We start from the raw sequence: 23,364 nt of genomic DNA, 5'->3' as shown, positions 1-23,364 counted from the left end.
CAGCCTTCGCATCAAAGATACTTTGTACGTTTTGGACAATATATGTGAGCAGCGTAATGGAAATTGCAACTGCCAAGAAACTTACAATTACGCACTCAATCGTACATATATTGCAGGCCACTAAGTCCACAGAACCACTCTCCCTCCCTCCCTTCTTTTTTACTCATCACTACTACAGCAAACTGGATTCTAAATGTACTGATCACCACAGATTAACCACCAGCTACTCTGGACAAATGTATGAATTAGATATCCAAGCACAATATGTGATTATTATTGTTAACAGTTGTTTGAAATGCTTTCTGTGTCACACTTCACACAATTCTTTTTGCAACTTGACACTGTTGTGTTTGCATGTGCCAACATGCAATTTCTCATGGGTAGAGAGATTTTGGACAGATATTTTGTGCTTTATATCTTAGCTATAACCTGCGTTCTTTCAAATGTATAATTAATTAATGAGACATATTCAAATGAGGTATGTATTGTTACTCTTAATAGTTGTATGAAGAGGACAATTGTTTTTCGGTTATTTGTTGGACTTCTGTCTTCTACTTGAAACGTATTCTTGTCAATAGGAAAATGTGTGCCAACAAGGTATCTGTAGGCCTTCTTGAATTATTTTCAAATAATAAATCTGCAAATAGCCTAAATATCCACGTGGTGAGGTCAAATAGATTTTTAGCAAAAAAGAATCTGGCCCCCATGAGGTCTCATTTGAATCAATCTGGCCTACGACCTAATATGAGTCTGAAACCACTGGTGTGGCAGAATTATACCTCAAAAAAACTCATGATCCGATTAGTTCTATCAGAACCGTTGCTACCACAAGCACCGATCATTTAAACGTTTCATTAACTGGTTGACACTAAGTTGTCCCCATTTGAGTGTATACAATATATACCACTGCTCAAAAAAAATGAAGGGGACTTTTGGGCCCTTGGGCCATTCTAGTTCAGTATTATTTTGAATTAGGGTACACTGATTACATGTTTATGCATTAATTATCATTTCAATTCACTTTATTAGGTAGTATTTTTTTTTAAAGTTCGACTGATGTTATTCTGAATGCCTTTTCATTTCATGTCACTTATCATTTATGTCTTAATTCTCTCCTTGTGGGACAGAGGTCACAGTAAGTCAATGTAAATCTGTGCCATGTGAGGACGTTCTGTTTTAGATATGCCCTGCAAAGGACCGCCTTCAGAATTGGGAGGCATTGCATAGTGCTATCTTGTATTTCTCATTGCTCTTCTCCTTGATGCATCAATAAACTGTGTCTACTGAACCCTGATTGCACAATTTTTTCCACCACGTCTGGTTATTGTCTTTTTATTTATTTATTAAGGGCACAATGTCAGTCATGTTTAAGGTGAGTGTCACATACACAATCGTGTGCGTCATATCTGCATTTTTTACCTTATCAAAACATTCAGTTTGATTTATTTGGTCCAAATGAGGGATATTTTCCCGTGTATTTCTCATCTGTTTGTTTAGTCCTTATGATAAGAAGTGAAACCAGGCCTCGGCACTCATGCTGTGGTGTTTAATGTTTAACTGCCCTGCCCTCAGAGGTGGGAGGAGGCAGTTTGTGGGAGTTGAATGTTGGCTGATACATTGCTCAGACTGAGATGAAACCACCCAACACTGGACAAGGACCTGTGAGGACTTAGGGATCCCAGATGATCAGCCGGAATGTGAGGAGATGGATCAGGCTTGGGGCCACACGCTAGACTAGAGGGTGAAGACACTGAATCTTTAGGAACAGACGAGTCCCCGTATTGTGGATTGTCATGAAATGATCCATCCACTGTCATTCTCGTTCTAAACTGCTATATTAACAAACTGCTCACCTCCGGATCTTGGCTCAAATCACAAAGACTGCGCTCCGCAGACCTGATAAGCTGACGGACAAAATCCATACGTGGAAAATCAGAGCTCACCAATCCAGCCATGAGCGAGGAAATGGAGATAACAGAGGACAAAGACTGGAGAGAACTTGAACCAAATTACTCCATCAAAGTCTTCCTGACGATCTTTTACAGCCTAATCCTGGTGACGGGTATCGTGGGCAATTCAGTCACGATAAGAGTGACGCAAGTGCTGAAGCGAAATGGCTACCTGCAAAAAAATGTGACAGACCACATGGTCAGTCTTGCATGCTCTGACTTGTTGGTGCTCCTCATAGGCATGCCAGTAGAGCTCTACAGTGCCATCTGGTTCCCATTCACATCTTCATCGGGCAACGCTTCCTGTAAGATCTACAACTTCTTGTTTGAGGCTTGCAGCTATGCCACCATCCTCAACGTAGCCACTCTGAGCTTTGAGCGCTACGTGGCTATCTGCCACCCTTTTCGCTTCAAAGCCCTGGGTGGGAAACGTACCTCTGCCCTAATTACCTTTGCCTGGCTGGTGTCCGTGCTTGTGGCCCTGCCATTGCTGGTTGCTACGGGAACGCAGGGCCACATTCCCTTCCGAGCAGATGCACCCGTCCAGAATCTGACTTTCTGCACCAATCTGAAGGAGCGCTGGGTGATGTACAGGGTCAGCATCTTTGTAGCGTTCATCGTCTACATAATCGTATTGATCTGCGTGGCCGTCATGTGCCGAGCCATGATCCTGGTTCTGCAGAGACCTATGGGTTCGTTGGATGGAGCAAACAACGGAACTCACAGTGCACCCAAGCATGAAAGTGCAAAGATCAAGATGGCGAGGAAGCAAACCATCCTTTTTCTTGGTAGGTTCTTGTTCCTTGTTCCTTTTAAAGTGTATACTGTCTCAGTAATAATTCCATTTGGCATCTTAGTGTCCGTGTAACAGTGGAAATCTCTGAAAAGGGTTGACACCACCACTCAAATTACTGATTTCACAGACACACTGATACACAAACTGCTTTTATTTAGGGCGTGCTCTTGCACTGACAGCAATAGTGCAGATGAAGTGTTTGTAACTTCTTGTTAAAGTTTGTTTGAATGATGTTTCAGACCTGAAGGGAGCTGTGTACATAGATACAGGTACTAATACACAGTCACAATTTGGTGACACAGAACAATAGATTTTGTGACAGCAGGGGTGACACAAGTTGATAGAGGTTTCAAGCTGATATGTGCCACTGAAGACAGGCTAAAATGAAAAGAGATAAGAGACACACCAAAACATACAGAACTCCCCAAATCCCTTAGTCATGAAGCAAAACCGCAGGAGTAACCATTGACAGAACACATTAACTAAATTCCTGAAACTGGAGAAGGAAGCTGTTTAATATAAACGTAATTTTGTTCCATGTGTAAGGCACTACTTCATAGCAATTGATAAGGAAGGACTGATTAGTCTTGTTAACACAACATGTACAGCCTAAAAAAGCTTCTTAATATCAATATTTATACATTAATGACAAACTATGTTTGGTATAATACTGTATGTGTGTACTGTGGTGCTGTCAGAGGATGACAATCTGCAGGCCCTCTCACTTCTGTGGACCATGTCAGTGGCTTATAGCTCATTGGTTTGACATGTACCTGTAAGCTTATGTCCAGAGGCAGAAGGCAGTGGTGGTCAAAGAAGAATCTCCCATGAACTCATAGTACACCACCTGCCCGGCAACACAGGTCGCAGTTAGCTGGTGAACAAAGTGGACGATTAAGCGGCCCATTTAAAGACCCAGATGTTTTTGCTAAGGAGCTGTCAGCAACTAAATATTACTCTATTTGTTAAAGTTGATCAAATTGAATTGTTTCAGCTCAGAAACACAACTTTAGCTGAATGATGCTGGATGTTAGCAAAGGCTGCCTAATATTGTACAAACATCATGAGTACATGACATTTTAAATGGTCACTTTCCAGGGGAGGCAGTTGAGGACTCTAATAATTATTTAATCATTAATAAGGATCATTCTCTCGGCCTCAAATGATCATTGCAAACAGAGCTCTTGAAGAGATGAAGAGAGTTCTAACAGCCAAATGTGAGAATACATGAATAAAAGCCATTCAGACTTGTTAGCCTCGTCTCCCTGCTCTCCTCGTCTATACACAGTAGAATGTGGTTCGTGGTGCTTCCTCAAATGCACCTAATATAATAATAACAACAGACAGCTGATTCATGCACCAGAAATACAGTTTAAACTACAGATTGTATTGGGAAGTTGTACCATGATTATTTGTTTATTTCATCTTGATAGGCCTAATTGACCCAGTCCTTTATTTAATGTTTATTTTTCTACAATTAAAATACACCTTTGATAAAAGCTAACTCATTTTTAAACCATGCTGCTGTGTGAGTAATTTTTCAAACTAATGCAGCTATTGATTTCCATTCTTTAAAAAAAGATGAAACAGAGATGAAAATCAATTAGCAAACTTTTGACTTTTGCTTAAACTCTGTAATCATTCACAATGTCTGTAGTCTGCTAATATTTTTCTCGAAGCTGCATTATCGGTGCATAGTAATGCTGCTAAAAGCCTGCTCTAAATTGATGCCGTAATAATGGTAATAATATAATATATCAAAACAAGTTTGATAGCTAAGTAAAAATCAATTCACACCACTTAATTGATTAATTGTTTTTCATATCCTTCCTGTGCTGTAAAAAACATGAATCTCGAAAAAAAATATTTATAATATGAATGTTTGTGATGACTTTTTAGAGATACATGGTTCAGCCACACTAAAAACATATTATCATCCCATATATATGCTAAGGGGCCCGTCTGGCGACATAGGTGGAAAAATAACAAACAAATGGCCACGAAATAATAAAATGTGGAAACGAGTTAATAAGCCGTGGCTACGAGATTGTACAACGTGTGAACGAGATCGTTTGGTCGTGGCTACATTTAGATCATTTGTGGGATTTAAATGCTTTTGCGAGAATGACCGATATCACTGACATTGTTTGCTGCTTGCAAACATGGACACATTTGGAATAATCTAATTTTATTTTCATTTTGGAATGAATAACATAGACATTCTCCGGTCTTAGTTAGACTTGGGGAAGTACTGCAGTCAGGTCAGCACCCCCTCTGTAAACACCTTCAGACGATTGTACTGTATATACTAGGCATTCCAGTAAGGGCAGTCAGAAGTGATTTCACAATACTCAGTTCCTGTTTCAACAGACCAGTTCCACATCAGACTGATAGCAGACCGGGGGTGGAAATAATCTCCGCACATGCACAGTAAGATGGAAGAGTCCAATTGAGTGGGAACTGGGGTCCAATGCAGCATTGTTTTAGTATCAACGATAAATAAAGAAAACTTTCTGCACTATAAATTTTTTATTTATAGTGGTGTTTTATGTTGCCCTTGGCAGCAAGAAAGATCTGGAAATTGAATTCCAACATCAAGTGACGTGTCATTGCTGCAGACTGTGTTGAGCTCCACTCTGATTCATACTTGAAAACGGTCGCTCCCTTTGCAAGCACTAACCTCCGTTTCCTAATCTCTCAAGTGGCCGCGCTCCTGCCACCGCTCGACTTTACCTCGAGATAACTTTTAAAATCTTGGTTGGGCTTTGAGACTGTGGAGACTAATTAAAAGCAGAGAACATCCTTATTAAGTTGCCTGCACATCACACCCAGGACAAAAGGTTAATTGCTATAGATTACTTTTTTTCAGCCACTGTAAGACGGCATTTGCGAAATGAATGTTAATTCTGTTTGCTGCCTTCAGCCTTTGGCCTCTATCCTTTACTCCTCCGAACCATTCGTGATGGGAGCAATTACCAAGGCTGACGAGATGAAGAAAGAAAGGGTTCTGGGATGCTGCTGAAGATTTTATTGTTAATCCTGCACTTTTTATACACAAAAAAAATGCTTTAATATTATTTAGAGGTTGACTACTGGTAAACATGGATGTATTTATATAGAAGACGTGACAGGATCCATCCGCCGTGTTGCACGAAGATGGTGGTGGTGGTAAAACCTTCAGCTGAGTCATCCTGCAGGTCTCGGTGGTGGATGAGCAGCACCACGTCTGAAAGACCCAATGACTCAACTGCTAAAATATTTAAAGGCGCTGATTGGCTCAAGGAACACAAGCAGAAATTTGATAAGTCAGATATGGTGACATTCGAATTATGAGTGTACAGATTTTTGATTGCGTGGGAAAGTGGATGCGACGGAGAGCATGTGAACAGAAAGAAGAAGCTTACCAGTTGGCACAGATGATCATGTTGATCGTGTCCTATAAATTAGGACCATTAGCAACGGTCTCAAACGAATTCTCCATCCTTAAAGCACTTATTTGGTGATGTCATTCAAAACTTGATGAGAAATAAAACTTCTTTAATACTGATACGTTTTCTCTCCCCCCACTTGGTTGTGTGGATTCTGAAGTGGAAATCGTCGATATTTTTGGGGGGTTCAAGTTTGACAAGCTAGTGGACACTTCTTATCTGGAGATAACCTTGTCTATGCTGTGTGAATGCAAAAAGGCCCAGATACCTTTTGTCAACACCATGTTGTCATATAGAAGCTACTAAGCAAGAGCAGTGAAACTCTCCCCGCCCAGGCCTCTGACTCTAAATGTACCTTCACCAACTGTGCCGAAAATTGTCTGAAGGGTTTCTTGGGTTATCGTGCTAACAAGCAAACACGCCAACAGAAAGATCTTGGTGGAAACATCACCTCTGGTACCACGGTAAGAGTGGAGGAGAATCTCAGCGTGTCTTCTTCCTTGAAGATGACTCGTACCTTTCCTGGCTTTCCATTGTCGCACCTGCTCCCATCGGCCACTTTCCACCGATTTGCCAGATCTGTCCCGTAGCCCATGAACCTCTCTCCTCCTGACCGACGGGGCTCATTTATGGTGTTTCTGACCCACTGTGGGCCTGTTCGTGCTGTCTGGGTGGCCTCTTTCAAACCCCTTTACTGTCAAATGTAAAATAAACCTCTGGAAGAGTGTGTTGAGGCTCTGTGGGCGGGTTGATGGACGTCTCCTCTCTAGCCCTCCATGGTCTCTACACTGACTGACAGCTGCAGAGTTTGGCCATAAGCTCCAGAGCTCTTTCTCCCCCTTGGCAGCCTACATGGCTGAAGGCAAACCTTAGTGCCAGTGCCAGTCTCCACTCAGCAAGCCGCCTGGGAGATAATCCTGCTGATGGCTGAGAGGGCGACTGTCAGGGCTCAGAGGGGAAATCACAAGTTACACTGTGTGGGTGTGTTTACTCTACTGCTTTTACAACACCAAGCGTTACAGGGCCACACACCTCGGCATGTCACCACAAGGAGGTTTGGATGATGTCATCAGTGTCTTAGCCTCTTTGGGTCAATGGAACAAGCTGGTCACAGTCATGGTACTTAATTATCACCTTATAATATTGTTGTGAATAGTTTCTGTCACCATCACAAATGTGAAGACCGGGGTGGGACTGCCCCTTTAGTTCGGTTGTCTACCTTTGTCTGTCTGCTGTTTGATGGACAGGTGGCGTACAGTGGGTTTATCAGAGCTTCTTGACTGAAAACAGCTTCCTGCCCTGGCCGGGAACAAGGTTTATGAGGATGGTGACATGGAACAAAATGTAGATTTGGCTGCGTAAACTGAACAACTGGCGGACAGAGGCTAAAGCGACTAGGCCACCTGACTTTGCAGTTCCCCTCAGTGGTTTTCCACTATGAGCTGCAGATCCTCACTATGGGAGTGCGGATTTAATATCAAGTAAAACTGATTGAATTAGCATATGATGATATTGATATTACAATACTGACACAATGTTATGTGTTGGTGATGATCATCAGTGTAAATTCTCTTCACAACACACAGTATTTGATCCATTGTTAATTTAAGACATACTGACCAGCTTTAACGTTTTAGACCAGCTAAATATACTTCTTGTAAACACACGTCCACTTCTTAGTCAAACAGTTCATCCCGATATTCATTTTAAAGAGCAGATATCAATGCATGTTTTACTCGTGAATTTACCAAACAAACCTTCACACAAGAGTAGAGGCTTCAGTTATGCTCCCCGCCTTGAAGACAGTGAGCCGAGAGAAGAGAGATCAGATGTGTGACTCCAGCAGGCAATCATAACTCGTACAAATACAGCGATTGAAACGAAATTTGAATTGTCAGCAGAGAGTGACAGCATCTTTCACATTTCTTTGTTTGATAACAGAATATTGATTAACAGGACTGAGAGTCCACAGCCTGGTGAGCAGGGCTGTGAAGCTGTACTCCAACAGTTCACAGTGACAATCCTGAATCTCTCAATGTTTTGCAGGTATAACGTTTAATATCTTCACCAAATAATTTGAATCATGTTAACATGCTTACATTTGATAATTAGCACTAAACACACAGATTAGCTGATGTTCCTGGAAATGTCATTATGCAGGTCATGCTTTCACAACATTGTAAATCTGAGTGACAAACAACACATAAAAAGTAAAATTTCATCCTAATCAGATCTGAACTGAGCCTCCTCTCTTCAGTGATCGATGACAGAACTCTGAAAGTGACCAGGGGCCTTCGTCATGGTTGATGTTGCTGAGTGTGAGGCTGTGGGCATGACAGTGACCAGGAGGGACGGAGGAGCTCCTCAACCTCCTGCGGGACGCAGCGCCTCAAGGAGCTGCGTCAAAACAGACTGACGTGTGATGTTCACGCCAAAAAAGAAACTAAAAGCAGGAGATGGGAGCAGCGGTGACGTCCCCTGAAGGAATTATGAATCACACTACCATGTCATCATCGCTTAATCACAAGATTTACAACATTTAACGTCATTTTTCTTCTATGATAGCAATACCTAGATGATGATTCATGGTGCTGCTAGCCCCTGAGTAGATGCATACATACATGCGTATATATATCAATCTTGTCACTGGATTTGATATTAATGGGAGACCGCTTTTTAATAGACAATACAAACTTCTTCATTGGCTTATCTCATACCAAGAGAAGGTGAGATAAGATAAAATCACTTTGCACATAGTGGCAAACCTATAGAGGAGTATTATGTTCCCCTCAGTATCACAGTCTTCGAGCAGAGCACGACCTTCATCCACACACTGTGCTCACGTCGCTCCCAGCTCCAGCTGCGACAGGTGGCTGCGGTCGGCTGAGATTTTAACAGCGTCAAAAGTCTAAAAGAAAATCCGTTTGAAGGTTTTTTATAAAACTTTTCACAAGAGTAATGTGCCCTGATGTTGCAGGCAGGTGAGCAGGGGCAAGGCAGGAACACACTGACTGGCGTTTGGCGTTGGAACTCCAGCTAAGGCTGAAATACAAAGTGGATACGAGTCAATTTGGCCGTGGGTGAATACCACAACTGGCAGAACATGTCCAGCCTCAGTTCATACGCAGCCACTGATGAACAGATTACAAAGCAGTGTGCCAAACAGCCCTGAAAGGAGGCCACGCCCACTGCCGCACCTACGGCAACCCACACACACACACACACACACACACACACACACACACAGGTCGATACAGAAGAGTCCCAGTGTGAGCCGTGACTGCTCAGTCACTTTAACACAATCTGAAAATGTATTTTATAGAGCCTTTAATATTTCCAACAGCGGGTTTATTATCGGTCAACACCTCCTCTCATCAGCTGACAGAACAGAAATGATCACGTTCATTTACAGATTATTCAGAAGCTCTGAGCAGGAGCTGACTGGGTTAGAAACCAGGTGCTCGCTGCTGCTTGTTCCGGTTACGTCTACTTCTGATGACAACAGAACTTAGATGAGAAAAAATTAGTTCTTAGAAGGCACCATGCCTTTCATCATCATCATCTTTGATGTGATTGGTCCCATCATTATGATTATGATTATATGCATTCTGCACATATATCTGTCCACAGTGTATTAACCATACTCTTTGTACCATACTTTAGTGTATTCATACTGCCAAACTTGTCAATACTGTTCATACTGCACATATCTTATTTATATTTTAATTTCAGATTATTATACATCTTGCTCTTTACTGCTTTTTTCCCCTTCTGGTTAAGTACTAACTGCATTTCATTATCTCAGTAACTCTTGTAAGAATCTAATCTAATCAAATTCTTGTCGTGAATGTCACTTTCAGTTGAAACCAGATCTAAAACACACCACGCGTCAGCGGTAATGGAGCTGATTCACACGGGACACACACTCAAACACCGTTGTTATCAAGCTTTCAACATTCTTTCTGTGTTGTAGCACCGAGCAGTGAGGTATCGCCGGTCGGCTCCTGGTCCCTGGCCAGGTCCTTTTTCAAAGTGGGATGATGAAACGAAATGGGGAAACTGAGACATTGTGTTCAGCTCCGTCTTTGTATCTCTGCTCACAAAGTAAAAGTAAAGTATTTTTGAGATTGGTGTAACTTGTGGTTGGTCTTGGTCTTGGCGCTGGCGTCCAGAACGGTTTCCTGATTTGTCTCGGTTTGATAAATCAAAGTGTTCACAGTTCGGTCACACCACCTGCTCCACACCCGAGCTGGTCTGATCTCAGAAGGTGAAGAAACATTGGGTCTGGTTCGTACTTGGACGGGAGACCTCCTGGGGACATCTGGGGCTGTGGCTCAGGAGTTACAGCGGGTTGTCCACTGACCAGAGGTGAAGGGTCGGATCCCTGGCTCCTCCAGTCGCGTGCCGATGTGGCCCTGGACACGACATGAATGTGTGTGTGTGTGTGAATGGGTGAATGTGACTTGTAGTGTAAAGATCTGTGGGGGATCAACAAGACTAAAACATTGGTGATAATTATTGTGTCAATTCACCATTTAAATGCCATAATGTAAATGACTCTGAGTGACTCTGAATGATATCAGATGTTCTGCAGACTCATATTTATCCGTGGTTAGAGCTACCTACAGATGAATTTGTGTCCACTCACATCTTTCCACTGACTCTGTATGGAACCACGCCTCCATTCTGCCGGACCGTTCCCCGTACACCAGCAGCACTACGGCTGTGGTAAATAGTGTGTGCCCTTGGGCCAATCTCCTCACTTCAGCAACTAATATACTCTCTACTTCATCACATCCATCTTTACATATGAACTGACTGATCATTGTCTGACATAAATGACGGACATCCCCGTAGCGTCACTAAGTGATTGTAAGTCTCTTCAGATGGACACAACACATTTGCAGTACAGTTGAGTGGTGAACCCCGAGCAGTCAGACCTTAACCCAGGTGAAACACGTGGGAACGTACAAGTACAAAGTGCAAAGTATGTTTCTATTAGCATATCAGTAACGACACTGTCAATAAATGCTCTATCATCCAAGGCTAAGATATTTGACCTGAATTTCAAGAGTCGTGTGTACCTCCACTCAGGGACAACTCTTCGTCCCTCTTTACGTTTTACTATCAGAGCACAAACTCTTACGTCAGAGCCAGAACCATATTGGAGCAGTAGAAAACATGAAACCACTACAAACTGCTGTTTCACAAGTACTTCATCACTTTGTGTTTTAAAAGTCAAATGAAAAATTACTGAAGTCTGATTTGAGGGAAGCTCAAGAAGTAACAATAAGCAAAACACTTTTCACTGCATGAATTGTAAGTCCCTTTGGACAAAAGCGTCAGCTAAATGACTTTAATGTAATCATGACAACCTCAGGTGCTTTTATTCTTCTTTAGGCAAGTACATTCCATTACAAGTTGATTTCTTCAACTGAAGAAATTATTGATTAACAAATCAATGCATAAAAAAGGATTTTGTATGTAATAAGTATTTTTATTTCTGTTAAACTAACACGTAAAAGTTCCTCAGTTAGTAGAGATCAATATTACCTTTCAAACACTCATTGAGTAGCTCCTGGTGGTGTCGGCGTACAGGACAGCCAAACAAACTCAAAGGAGTCAAGGCAACTGTAAGTACATGGTAGGGCTGACCACTACACTTCGACCTGACACGACAGCTCACGACAGTTTGAACCAAAGTTGAAGACAACAAGTAAGAATAATGAACCCAAACAAGAGGCCACTAATAATCATCAAGGACAATGTGAGTGCTTCTCATCTTCTCCAGAAGTGATTGCGCACAAGCACTTTCACAACTTCAGCAGCATACACTGGTCTCGGATGGGACACGGCTGAATTGTGCTGACTCAGTCGCAATTTTCCAGATCAGCGCCTAGACTGTGATCAACGAGCAAATGTGACAGGTAGACACACACACATGCATCTTAAGTTGTGGTTTTGCCCTGTCACACTTGATCTGTTGCCTTGATCAGAGAAGGACCCCTTATAGAAAAAGTATTTCATCAGTAAACCGCTGCCTCATCTGTCTGAGTGACAACTTAAATGGCCTATTTGAATGTTGAACTTCCTTTTTAAAACACCGAAAAACTAAAACCGCCAAAATATATCATCGCTCCAGGTTTCAATCAAACTTCATCAGTGCCGTGTGTGATATCGATGTCATCTATAAGGATGGCAGGATAAAGGGTCTGCAGAGTGTTTCAGTGTGTACGAGGTCAGTGGGGGTTGGTGCAGTGATGTTAGCCAGCCCTCTGAGGGGTTGGGCCTGACACTGTTGCCTCTAACTTTTCTTTATCATAATTCATTTCAAGTGCCAATACAGCCAAATACAGAGCAGAGATGTTAGAGCAGGAGGACCCGGGAGGTCTCACTCCTTACCAGCAGTTAGCTGCAGTGTGATTTATTGTTTTGAGGACAGAAAAGGAAAGAGGACGAAGAGGAAGAACAGATTTAGCTGTCCTGTGTTTCACTGTGGACCACACACTGTACATAAAAATGGACGTATCTTTATATATACGTATAATAAAGCCCATGTTGAAGTGCCTGAAGCCTGTGTTCTCTAGAATCACCAGCAGAGGGCGACTGCCTGGTTGCAAAAAGAAGTCAGTTTCTATAGAAGTCTATGAGAAAATTAGAAAAAAAAGAGAATCTCTGGAAAAAACACGTCGCGTCTGCCTGCGTGATGACGTATCACATTCGATGGGGTGTCAACCCCTTCGCCCTGTAACTCCGTTTCAAGGGGAAGGGGTCGGGGTAAAAATGAGAAATGGGATTGGGCCGTATTCTGGAAGAGCAAATGAAATGAGCTCCCAGAATTCATCTGGGTCCCTTCTCACTTGATTCATAACGTCAGTAAACATTTTCCTGAAGAGTTTATGGTCTTAATCACCACAGTTTCTATAGTCTCATTTAAAGGAAAACAGATGATAAAGCGCCGTATACACTGGAGTGTGGATACAGCGTGCTTGACAGCTGGTACTGTCCAATCGGTGCAGGGTTGCAGGTGTAGGTGGGCGTGCAGTATATATTTATATTTCCCATGCCAAATACAAAACTAAGACTAACTAACTTCAACCACTGAAAACAGAAGAGAACACTGAAATGAAAAGAAGCATCTTGGGGGCGATGCCTTTACCTTGCACACTTGACGGAATAGGCTACTATGCCTGCACACACACCGTATATACATGTTCGCCCCGGCACAGTTTCCTCACGCTGCGAAATGTGACTTAGTTTTTTGCACCATTGCTTGATTCTTTGCCCACTATCTCTCTCTCCCTCTGCCACCTCCCTACAGATTAGGCCCAAAAATGAATCATCTGGAGATACCCTCCCAAGTAACAGGAGTGAAAACCACACACTGCTCCCAGCAGCAGGGTAATAACTAACCTGCTTATCTAAAAAAAGAAAAACAATATACCGAGGTGGCCCCAGGGCTATATTTTTGCTTTACAGGTGGAACGTGACAGGATGATCTGTTTTGCAGATTTTCAGTAACAATTTAATGTTTATTACTTATTCCAGTGGGCTTCCTCTCTAGCTGTTAATGTCACTGAAACCATGAAAGCATAAAACATTTAATGAAAGGCGTCATGAATTTTGACATTAAACAGCCTGTTATACTCCATTAAATACTCGGCAGAGGACCGACATCCTGGTACTTGGAAGGAAGTTTTCAGCTTTTGTTAGATTTCAGAAAGACTACAGGATACTAAAGGACACCCTGAATATGACCTCCCATTGGACACTGCAGATAAAAAATAATGGGGGAGTTGACATTTGATCACAGAAAATGTGTATGGAGCCATAAACCTGGGAAGGAGCTGGCTGAATGTTGAACTTCCTTTTTAAAACACCAAAAAACTGTGTAGGGTTTTTGAGAAGGTCACGAGGAGGAAAACATTCAGCCTTCAGACACTGACAAACAGAAAATCATACAATTCACATTGTGCCTTTTATTGTCCCTCAAACCTTCAGGGGGCAATGATGCATGCCAACATTGATAATGTCTCCTCTCTCTTCACATCTCATGTACAGCGTTTATATTCCAGGGCTTGTAAACTCTGATTTGACTCTGTCATTACCGGTGATGACTGTCCGTCCACACTCAACTGCTGTTAGTTGGGACCTGACATTTCATTTAAGTAGCATTTATTATACACTAGACATATTTGTTGACAGACAATGTAAGGGATCAGGTTTTTTTTATTAAAACTCTTTTCTAAAATGACATTTACTCACATCATTACTTGATTTGTGTCATCTCTTTCAAAGAGTACGCTACTTTAATTTGATCCATTCAACGGGCGTGTAACAACGACCTCATATATATAATCATGTTTTAATGTGATAGACAGAGAATTATCTAGTCTTTTAAAATTCCTTCATTTTGTTTATTCAATTTTAATATTAAGCATTTCTAATCAATGTTCGTAGGCAAATAAGATATCACTACATGTAGGTCAGCTGATGTTTATGAACAATAATTTGAACATATTTCTTTCTTTCTTCAATTACTGCCGGCGTTGACAAATAACTCACGGTGATGAAGTATTTTCAAAAATTTGAATAAGCTTTGACGTAGATCTTAAATATCATTCTAAGTGTATTATACGGAGGTTCCAGAATCCTTCCAGTGGTTTCTCATCCTCCCTCTAATGGCTCACTGGAAAATCAAGGACAACTGCAGGGTTGTGACAATATGTCAATATTTCTCCATTTGGAATATTTTCCTCTCTGCTGGGATTCTCCACAGAAACTCGGAAAATCTTCTTCCCTTCCTTTTTTTTTCCAAAGTCAGAAGCGGTAGTGGAGGAATAGGGAACAGTGATGAATGTTGCCTGGTGGTATAATATTTATTATTGGACATGTCCTCCCTGCTGGTTTCAGAAGAACGTCTTTGACTGGACAGAAACAGACAGAAACAGACCATGAGGGAACATGAACTCCCTCCCTCGTCATGGTGCTCAGTATCTACACCGATGGCTCTTTGCCAGCCACCAGTGGTCGTCACCCACCAGTCAGCCAGTCTTCACTGTCCATGCTGTCTATAGTGGACCCTCATATTGCCTGATTTATTTAGGATTGTTCAAATAAATCAGACGGATTCGACAGAGAGTGAGGACACAATTTTGAAAAGCAGTTTATAATTGATTTCATGATTCAACGTTCACTGATATCTTTTTTAACCATTCAGCTCATTTGATAATTATATTTATGCCTTTGTAGCATTTAAGCCTCTTCTTGACAGTTGGACATGGTGACCTTTTGCAGAGGACAGACACTTTCCCAGTACAGACCATCTGTATTTCAAAAAATACCAATGAAATTATTTAATAATATATGAAATGAACTTTATGAGTATATAGATATTCTTGTATCAATATTAATTTCTTGATTCATATCACACAAAGAAGTTTTGTTATCTCAAGAATCAGTGTTTTATGTTGTATAATATATTGAGTCTAACTGGTAGAATTACTCTCGACAAACAAAGAAAATCTACAGTGCTTGAGGGTTTTTAATGGAAAGAGAGTTTTTCAGCGGTACATGTCAATGTGCAACGTGTGTGACTGGTTTGTTGGATGTAGGTGAAAATGTTCTTCCTCTTCGATAGCTGCTTTTCCATTTCGGAATAAATAATTCCCCTGTGGTCTTGGATTGAGTAACAGACTGTATATAATCCATCTGTGATATCTGTGTTCCTCAGCAGGAAGTGATGTCTCAAGCCAGGTCCTTCTGTGTGAGTGTTGAGAGGCTGTTTAGTCACAGTGTAATCCCCCATTGAAAACACTGCAGGGAACGGATAAACACTAGATTAGAGAAGGAGGAGGCGTGACTCAGACATGACGGATGACAGATGTCAGAGAGGCCGTCCTTTGGTAATTGTTCGAAACACGAGCAGAACAATTTGAAGTAGGATCAGACTGGGATGAGTCAAATATCCAACAATTAGAATGAGTTTATATTTCAGTAACGTCCATTCAACTCAGCCTGTCTTGCATCTCGTTAGAGAGAAAGAGCGACGGTGTCTGCGTCCTGTTAGTTTGGTGGTAGACAAAAACAGTCTGGAGGAAACAAACGGGTGTCATTGTTAGGGGTTCAGCCCCGGCCAGACTCTTTCCAAAGGCAACATAATCAGCTACCGGTAGGGCAGTGTGTTTGCTTAATCCAAATAAAGGTGACAAATTGTTTTACAGCGAGCCTGACTTCGTTCATGAGTACATTTTTGATGTACAACAAGGAGTTGCTGAACCTAGAGAGGAACCATTCCAACACATAATACCCCAATAACATCTAGCCGGCTGTTGCCTTATATTCAACAGAATGACAGCAATATCAGGAAATGGAGTGTCAGATTTTGTTCTTCTAACTCTTCTGTGACTCTTCCTCAGGTCTCATCGTGGGATCCTTGATGGTGTGCTGGCTGCCCAACCAGATACGTCGTCTCATGGTGGCTGCTGTGCCCAAGTCCCGCTGGACGACTTCCTTCTTCCGGAGCTACGTCACTCTTCACCCTGTCGGTGACTCCTTCTTCTACCTCAGCTCTGTGCTGAACCCTTTCCTGTACAACCTATCGTCCAGGCAATTCAGGGAGGTCTTTGTCCAGGTGCTGAAGTGCCACCTCACCATCCAACATGTGAACAAGCGCACCTTGCAGACTTCCCACGCTGCGTCTGCGCGCTCCCTGCGGCCCCTGCTGATGAAGTCATTCCGTCGAAGCAGGGCAAACCGCACCACCCGTGGACAGGAAGAAAGTCCTCACACCTTTACAACCTTCCAGAAGCCCAGTGACGTAGGAGATACTGCCACGTCAGACGCTCCGACATCAGATACTCAGACGTCAGATACTCAGGTGTCCCTCAGCTTGACTGAACACTCAGATTCAGTTCTCAAAATAAAGACAGATGAACCATCAGAGACCGAAATATAATCTGCTGTACAATTTATTGCAGCACAATAAACAGTAAAACAAACTTTTTCAGAAACTGCTTACTCCTAGGGCAATGATGCTGTGCCATTGGAAATAAAGAGAGCGTTATTCTTATACACAGTAAACACAGAGTTCAATCAGACATTTCGTTAACAGATGACTGTCAGTCGACACGCCTAACCCTAACCCTAACCCTGGTTAACATGACATATGACAACGTTATCGAGTCAGTTAAAGGAAACCGATGGAGTTTTTGACCACTAGTGGTGCTGTGGAGCACTGTTTCGCAGTGTGGGTCCTTTCAAATGTCAAACTGAAGTTGAGGTCACATTCAACAGATTTATCATCTCCTGTAACATCTCCTGCTGAACAGTAATGCACATGAACTTAATACACAACTTAAAAATAAGGTACATGTTGGTTGATATGTAGACTGACATAAGAAATAAAGTCGTATCCTGCATGTTGTTGTGTATCAGACATGAGTCCTCCAAATTAAATCAAAAATAGCGTGTGTCCATGCCTCCGTCACTTTGACGTAAATTGTCCTCCAGTGAGCAAACTTCTGACCGTCTGTGGAGCACGGCATTCAGTTCCACCGCTCTCCTGCTGTTGGTAGATGGTTGTAAGTCGGTCCGTTTGCGTCCAGAGGCCTTTGGGTCTGCGACCATTGATGGCGCCTCTTGGCAAAGAGAGAATGAACAGAGCGGTCGCAGACACGTGTGTTAGACATGCAAAGCCTTTTTGTGAGAAACACTGTAGACATGATGGTGTTAATTCACAGGAAAACTCCACAGGTCACCTTTAAGTTTCAGGTCAATTCCAAATAAAGATATATTGTGGCGAGAAAAGCTCCAACCAGCAAAAAACAACTGAATACTATTTGATGAACTACACGTATAGCATATGTTTACAGTTTAGCGCATCACATTTCCTCCTGTCATGAAAAAGAACTTCAGATTGAGTCTCTTTCTAAACTCCAGGAGAGTTGGAGACTGACAGCCGCTCCAGATGTCGCCTAACAAATGCTTCCTTCATCACTGTTGCCCACCTCAATCCATACTAATGTCAGGGAATTGTGATGCAAAGAATCTGCGGTAAATAGTTATTTCAACATGCTCTTGTAGCTCTATGTACAGTATTTGTGAGCCGACAGTTATGGCTGTTACAGAACAAGCAGAGTAAAGTTTCTGGTAGGACAGAACTTCTTTGTGACTTCATTGCGTGTTTCTGACTGTTGCACGGTGTCACATGGAATTATGTGCTACCTGTGAGGACTCATACATCTTTATTAATCGAATACTTTTTTGTCACGACTGCATATCTTTTCCCAGAATCATTAAATAATATCAATGTCGTACCTATCATACGTCTTGACTGTTAATGGTATTCATATGGAATAAATCCTGGAGTTATTTATTTTCCTAAGGCTCAGGGGATGAGTGATGAACTTACTTATCTTTCCTGCAATATGCCTCATTTGACCTTGCAAAATAAAGACAAATGTGGAAACCACCTGCTGTCTGATAGATAGCTAGAGGCGGTGTGATGCACTGCACTGTCCTCCTCACCTTGTGAACTGCTACGTGACATGACACAGGAGAATAAAAGTCCCAGTGCTGTGGTGTTTGCACTCTGGAGGCAAAGCTGTGACAAGAAGCGGGGGCGTAAAGACCACAAACACCGTACAAAGCTTAGCTCAGGGTGAGAAGGCCTGTCAGGACAGTAGGAGGAGCATGCAGAGAGAAAAGACAGGGAGCGGCGGCGCGGTCAGGGGGATGGCGGCGGACGGCTGGGGGCGTTTCTTCTGGCGTGGTCCGTTACACAGCGGCGTGTTGCAGCAGGTGATGCACACTGAGCTGAGCTTGCCGGTGCAGAACTGCTGGTAGCCAGAAGAGGCGATGAGGCACGCTCCGGAGGAGGCGCAGGACTTGCGGTAGTGAGTCCCTGCAATGGACAGAAATAGATGCATTAAGCCAAATGAGAGGATCAGAGGGTGTGTGTGTGTGTGTGTGTGTGTGTTAGAGAAAGAGAGAGAGGGAGAGAGATACGTGTACATGTATATAATGATAAATGGGATGTATTCTATGCCCATTGGGAGCAGCTCTCAGTCAGACCCACCCCCTGCTCCTCCAAATATTGTTACTTCTAGTTACAAAAAAACCAAGATGGCGCTGTCCAAAGTGCAAAACTAGAGGTCCATAACGGTATTTCACAAACCAAAGTGCCACTTGGTCCAGGAGCACATCAGGTCGCCTCTCAGTTTGACCGACTGAATGACAACTTGACCTATCAGACAAGTAAGCCAGTCCTTTTTCATGCTTCTGCTTCAAAAGGGGCATTCGAACTAGACCTGTCACGATAACTACTTTTTGTTTCACAATGTGTTGACCCAGAAATTATAATAATCTATATTACCATTTTTTGATACTGATTCATGTGAGCTTGCAGTTCAGGCCTGTTGGTCGTTGACCGTGGTCCTACAAGATTTGTGTCGCTGCTGAGAGAAATGTGATCCAAAGATTAGACTTGAGTTTAGGCCTCAGACAAAAAAAACAAGATGAAGACATGGTGCCTTTAGACAAATACTAAGAAATCCATATTGTCTGACATTTCATAGACCAAACCAGTAACTGATGAACCATGCGATGAGATCAGATGAGAGGACAGAAGCAGCGAGACTTGCCGGACTGTTGTTCACATTCATTCTTCTGTCAACACACACACATGTGGACACAATGGCTGTTATTGAGGTCAATCACAATGATTGAGTTCTTATTCATGTATCGTACGATGAGTCGACAGCGTAAGTATCGTGACAGAGGCCTAATTCAAATCAAATTGGAACCCTGGAATTCAGGAGATGAGTGCCAACACCCAGCTCCGACTAATGGTGGTACTCACAGGACCATTGTATCAATACATTCGATATCATCTTCCTTTAGGTGTTGAATTAGTTTCACATTGACATCAACATAAGTCATTTCTCGGGGTAAACAGCGGCTGCCCCGAGAAAGTCCGACAGCAGTGTACAGTGAGAGGAGCACGCCAACTATCTACATCTTTCACCTTAAGTCTCAGGTGTCAGCCACGTAGTCATGCTTTACCTGCACGTTTTCACATTTTGCTCCCTCTCATAGACTTTTACCCCAGTTGGTTTTATTGCCCCTGCGACAGTGTGCAGTGGAATGTTTCCAGGCAGATGGTTCGACTTGTCACAGCACTAAAAGCACAGGTAAATGAACTCAGTGGGTCAGTGTGAGGGTCCTGGGACACCTGAGACATCACTGAGATCATTAACGGGGCTTTTCCTGCTATACTGTAACAGTGAACATGTTTTCATATTCCATCTTATTGTGAGTAGATGTGGTTGGATTCCATTCCTTCACCCTTATCAGCCGGGATAACTTCAAACTTGTCTGGAGGGGAGACACTAACCCTAACCCTTTTAATCATATCAGGCGAGGAGTATTAAGTGACCCGCCAGGATGCAGTCAAATGTCATTTTCCTCTTGTTGATATCAGACCTGCAGATATGGACGTGGACAGGCCCCTGTCACTGCTACATACAACTGAGCAGTGAATGCAGAGGAAGGGGTTTCCTACCCAGGGTGTATCTACAGCCATGGAACAATGATTGACTCTTCAGGTGCCTTGTTCCTGCGTATTGAGAGCTACGCCAGAACATTTGGTTCTGTCTCCCACAGTAAAGCCCACTTTCAATTCTTTAGCACTTCTTTCTTAATTAGCTGAGGCATGTCATGACTTGTTCTCCTGTGGCCGCGGTCTTGGACTGAGAAGAGCACTGCACCGTGTGGATGCCCTCTCTTTAGAAGCTTTAACACAGTGTGTAGCAAACCTGTTTTCTAGAAACCTCGTTTTCTAGTCATTATCACTGATTTGTGAACCTTTTGTAGGATCATTTACTGTGCACCCATCTCTGCCCACACTTCATAAGTAGTTTTTTAGAGTTTTGGTAAGATCGAAAGAGTCCCGACACCCAACAGGATCTGTCCTATTCACAGGAAGTATGTGCAAAATTGAATGTGAGAGTTAAATCACAAAAACTATACTTAGAGCCAATTTCAGTGACCACGTTCAATTTTCAAATCTCCTCTGAAAGGCATCCATCTCAGAGGAGTTGACTTATCTCCACCAGCTATAATCCGCATCACAATGAGATTGGGTTTGGCAGACTGGGAATGAAAGAGGAGACCCTCGGCTGTGACCGTTTCCATTAGCAATATCATTTCATCTCTATTTTGCACTATAAAGCATTGATTTCCTCGAGACGCTTGTTGGAACAAGCTTTGGAGATTACTGGAGGGAAGCTTTAACATTTGGCTGACATTTGACGTCAAAGAAACCCCATTACCCTCGTAATGTTTCACTACCCTCTCTGTAACAGATGCAGGCATACAGCAGCAGACCTGCGTGTTCATTTACACTGTGAACCCTCCCGAGAATCTCATGCCGCAAATGTCAACGGAGGTCCCAGGAGGTGTCGAGCTCTGCAGTGGAAACAGTGGGACATGTTGCAGAGCTCTGGAAGGAAACGCCCCCTCCTCTGGAAATTTAAATCAGGTTTTTATCTGTGAGAGCTGATTACATGGGCGCTCAGTGTAGAAGTGTCATTGACAGAGAATACAGACTTCACATGGGCTATTCATGAGTATGCTCACCTTCGCTCACTTGGTGAAGTGAAACTTAAAGGGGCAGTGAGTGATTCTGGAGAGAGCTTGTCTGTCTCTTGGGGTTTTCCTGCTCCGGCCGGGCGCGAACACGCGACCTGGGGTATGTATGTTCCACCGACGCCCTAACAAAGAGGCCAAAACCGCAGAGTTGCAGTGCCTCACTTAGCACGACTCTTCAGGTGTCGACGAGTGATGTCTACAAACTGCACTCACAGTGTTGTGTGAAAACCCAGATGTTTTTCCGGCGCACCCACAGGACCAACAGCTAACGGACAGTGAGGAATTATTCGCAGATTTTTACAAAATGTGTTTTGCTTTAGAATCGCTCACTGCCCCGTTAAGTCATAATTCAAACTGCTCTCCAACCACTTAATCTGAACAACTACTACAACTATTTACAGTGCACATAGTTTTGATTCAAAAGCAAATAAACTTTTCTAGTCAAATTAGCTTGATTTAATTTGATTGTACTTAAATTCTATAGTTTAGGTGACTTAGCCACAATTCCCTTCCTATAGAATTGTCTTGTGGGGCGAACCCAACCTGGCTTAGTTAACAAAGAATGGAAAGGAAGAAAGAGTGAACAATAAACTATGATGTGTGTAGCAGCTGGAACACCTGACAACTGAAACTTAGAAGAATACAAATCAACTGAGCAGTTTGGATCGACTCGTCTTTAATGCAAAGAAGTCTGTCCACAGCAATAATTCCGGCAATTTTTAAAGGACTCTGTGTATTTCATTTATTCATTATGCATATTACAGACAGTATATATAAAGGTATTTGAACCTGTGACTTCCTATGCTCAGGCTGAAGGTGGATGAAGAACTAATACGCTTCAGACATCATTCATACACTGTTCTCTGGCGAACACTGGAGTGGAGCTGACACTCGCTCTGATGCAACAGCAAAACATATTTGCTCATTCTGCAAGTTTTTCTGAAATTCGGATGAATAGAAAAAGTTGAGAGGACGCAGTCCATTACAGAACACGGAGACTGTATTCAAGTGTTAAATAATGTAATTCACTAATTGCTGGACAAATATCTCATCTCATCTCATCTTCAACCAGCAGCTCCAGCAGGGGACCCCAACCTTCCCCTTCCCGGGCCACATTAACCAGCTCTGACTGGGGGATCCCGAGGCGTTCCCAGGCCAGTGTGGAGATATAATCTCTCCCCCAGTCCTGAGTCTTCCCCGAGGCCTCCTCCCAGCTGGACGTGCCTGGAACACCTCCCTCGGGACAGGAGCAGCGGCTCTACGCCGAGTTCCTCGCGGACGACTGAGCTTCTCACACCGATCTCTAGGGGCGAGGCCAGCCACCCTCCTGATGAAGCTCAGACAACGAGGGACAGGGAAACACACAATTAAACATGTCGGAAGATTTAGCACTTCATTCAAAATGACACTATTGAGTTCATTTGTGGGGAAAAGGAGAGAAGTTTTGAGATGTTATTATTCATGAAAACAAATCACAAACCAACTTGAGCCCAAATGAACTCTAAAGCACAGCAAGTAGCTGGTCCTGTCCTCATGTGGC

The 23,364-nt window shown here is 42.8% G+C and overlaps 2 protein-coding genes across 2 annotated transcripts in view; one reads left to right on the top strand and one right to left on the bottom strand.

The window, feature by feature from the left end:
- The first annotated feature begins 1,632 nt into the window (after positions 1 to 1,632).
- On the top strand, positions 1,633 to 17,138 carry gpr39 (G protein-coupled receptor 39). The gene is made up of 2 exons (XM_035604609.2): positions 1,633 to 2,737; positions 16,592 to 17,138. The coding sequence occupies exons 1-2, from the start codon at positions 1,954 to 1,956 to the stop codon at positions 17,128 to 17,130; spliced, it is 1,323 nt and encodes a 440-aa protein (XP_035460502.2). The 5' UTR covers positions 1,633 to 1,953; the 3' UTR covers positions 17,131 to 17,138.
- Positions 17,118 to 23,364, bottom strand: part of LOC118282995 (ly6/PLAUR domain-containing protein 1-like) — a 22,283-nt gene continuing 16,036 nt past the window's right edge. The window contains exon 3 of the mRNA XM_035604610.2: positions 17,118 to 19,077. Within this exon, the coding sequence (XP_035460503.1) occupies positions 18,848 to 19,077 (230 nt within the window). The 3' untranslated portion in view covers positions 17,118 to 18,847. The remainder of the gene's footprint in view (positions 19,078 to 23,364) is intronic.

The sequence above is a fragment of the Scophthalmus maximus genome, chromosome 14 (assembly GCF_022379125.1).
Source record: "Scophthalmus maximus strain ysfricsl-2021 chromosome 14, ASM2237912v1, whole genome shotgun sequence".
In the NCBI taxonomy this organism is placed as follows: Eukaryota; Metazoa; Chordata; class Actinopteri; order Pleuronectiformes; family Scophthalmidae; genus Scophthalmus; species Scophthalmus maximus.
The sequence above is the reverse complement of the archived record's forward strand: the minus strand, read 5'-3'. Positions and strand labels throughout refer to the sequence as shown.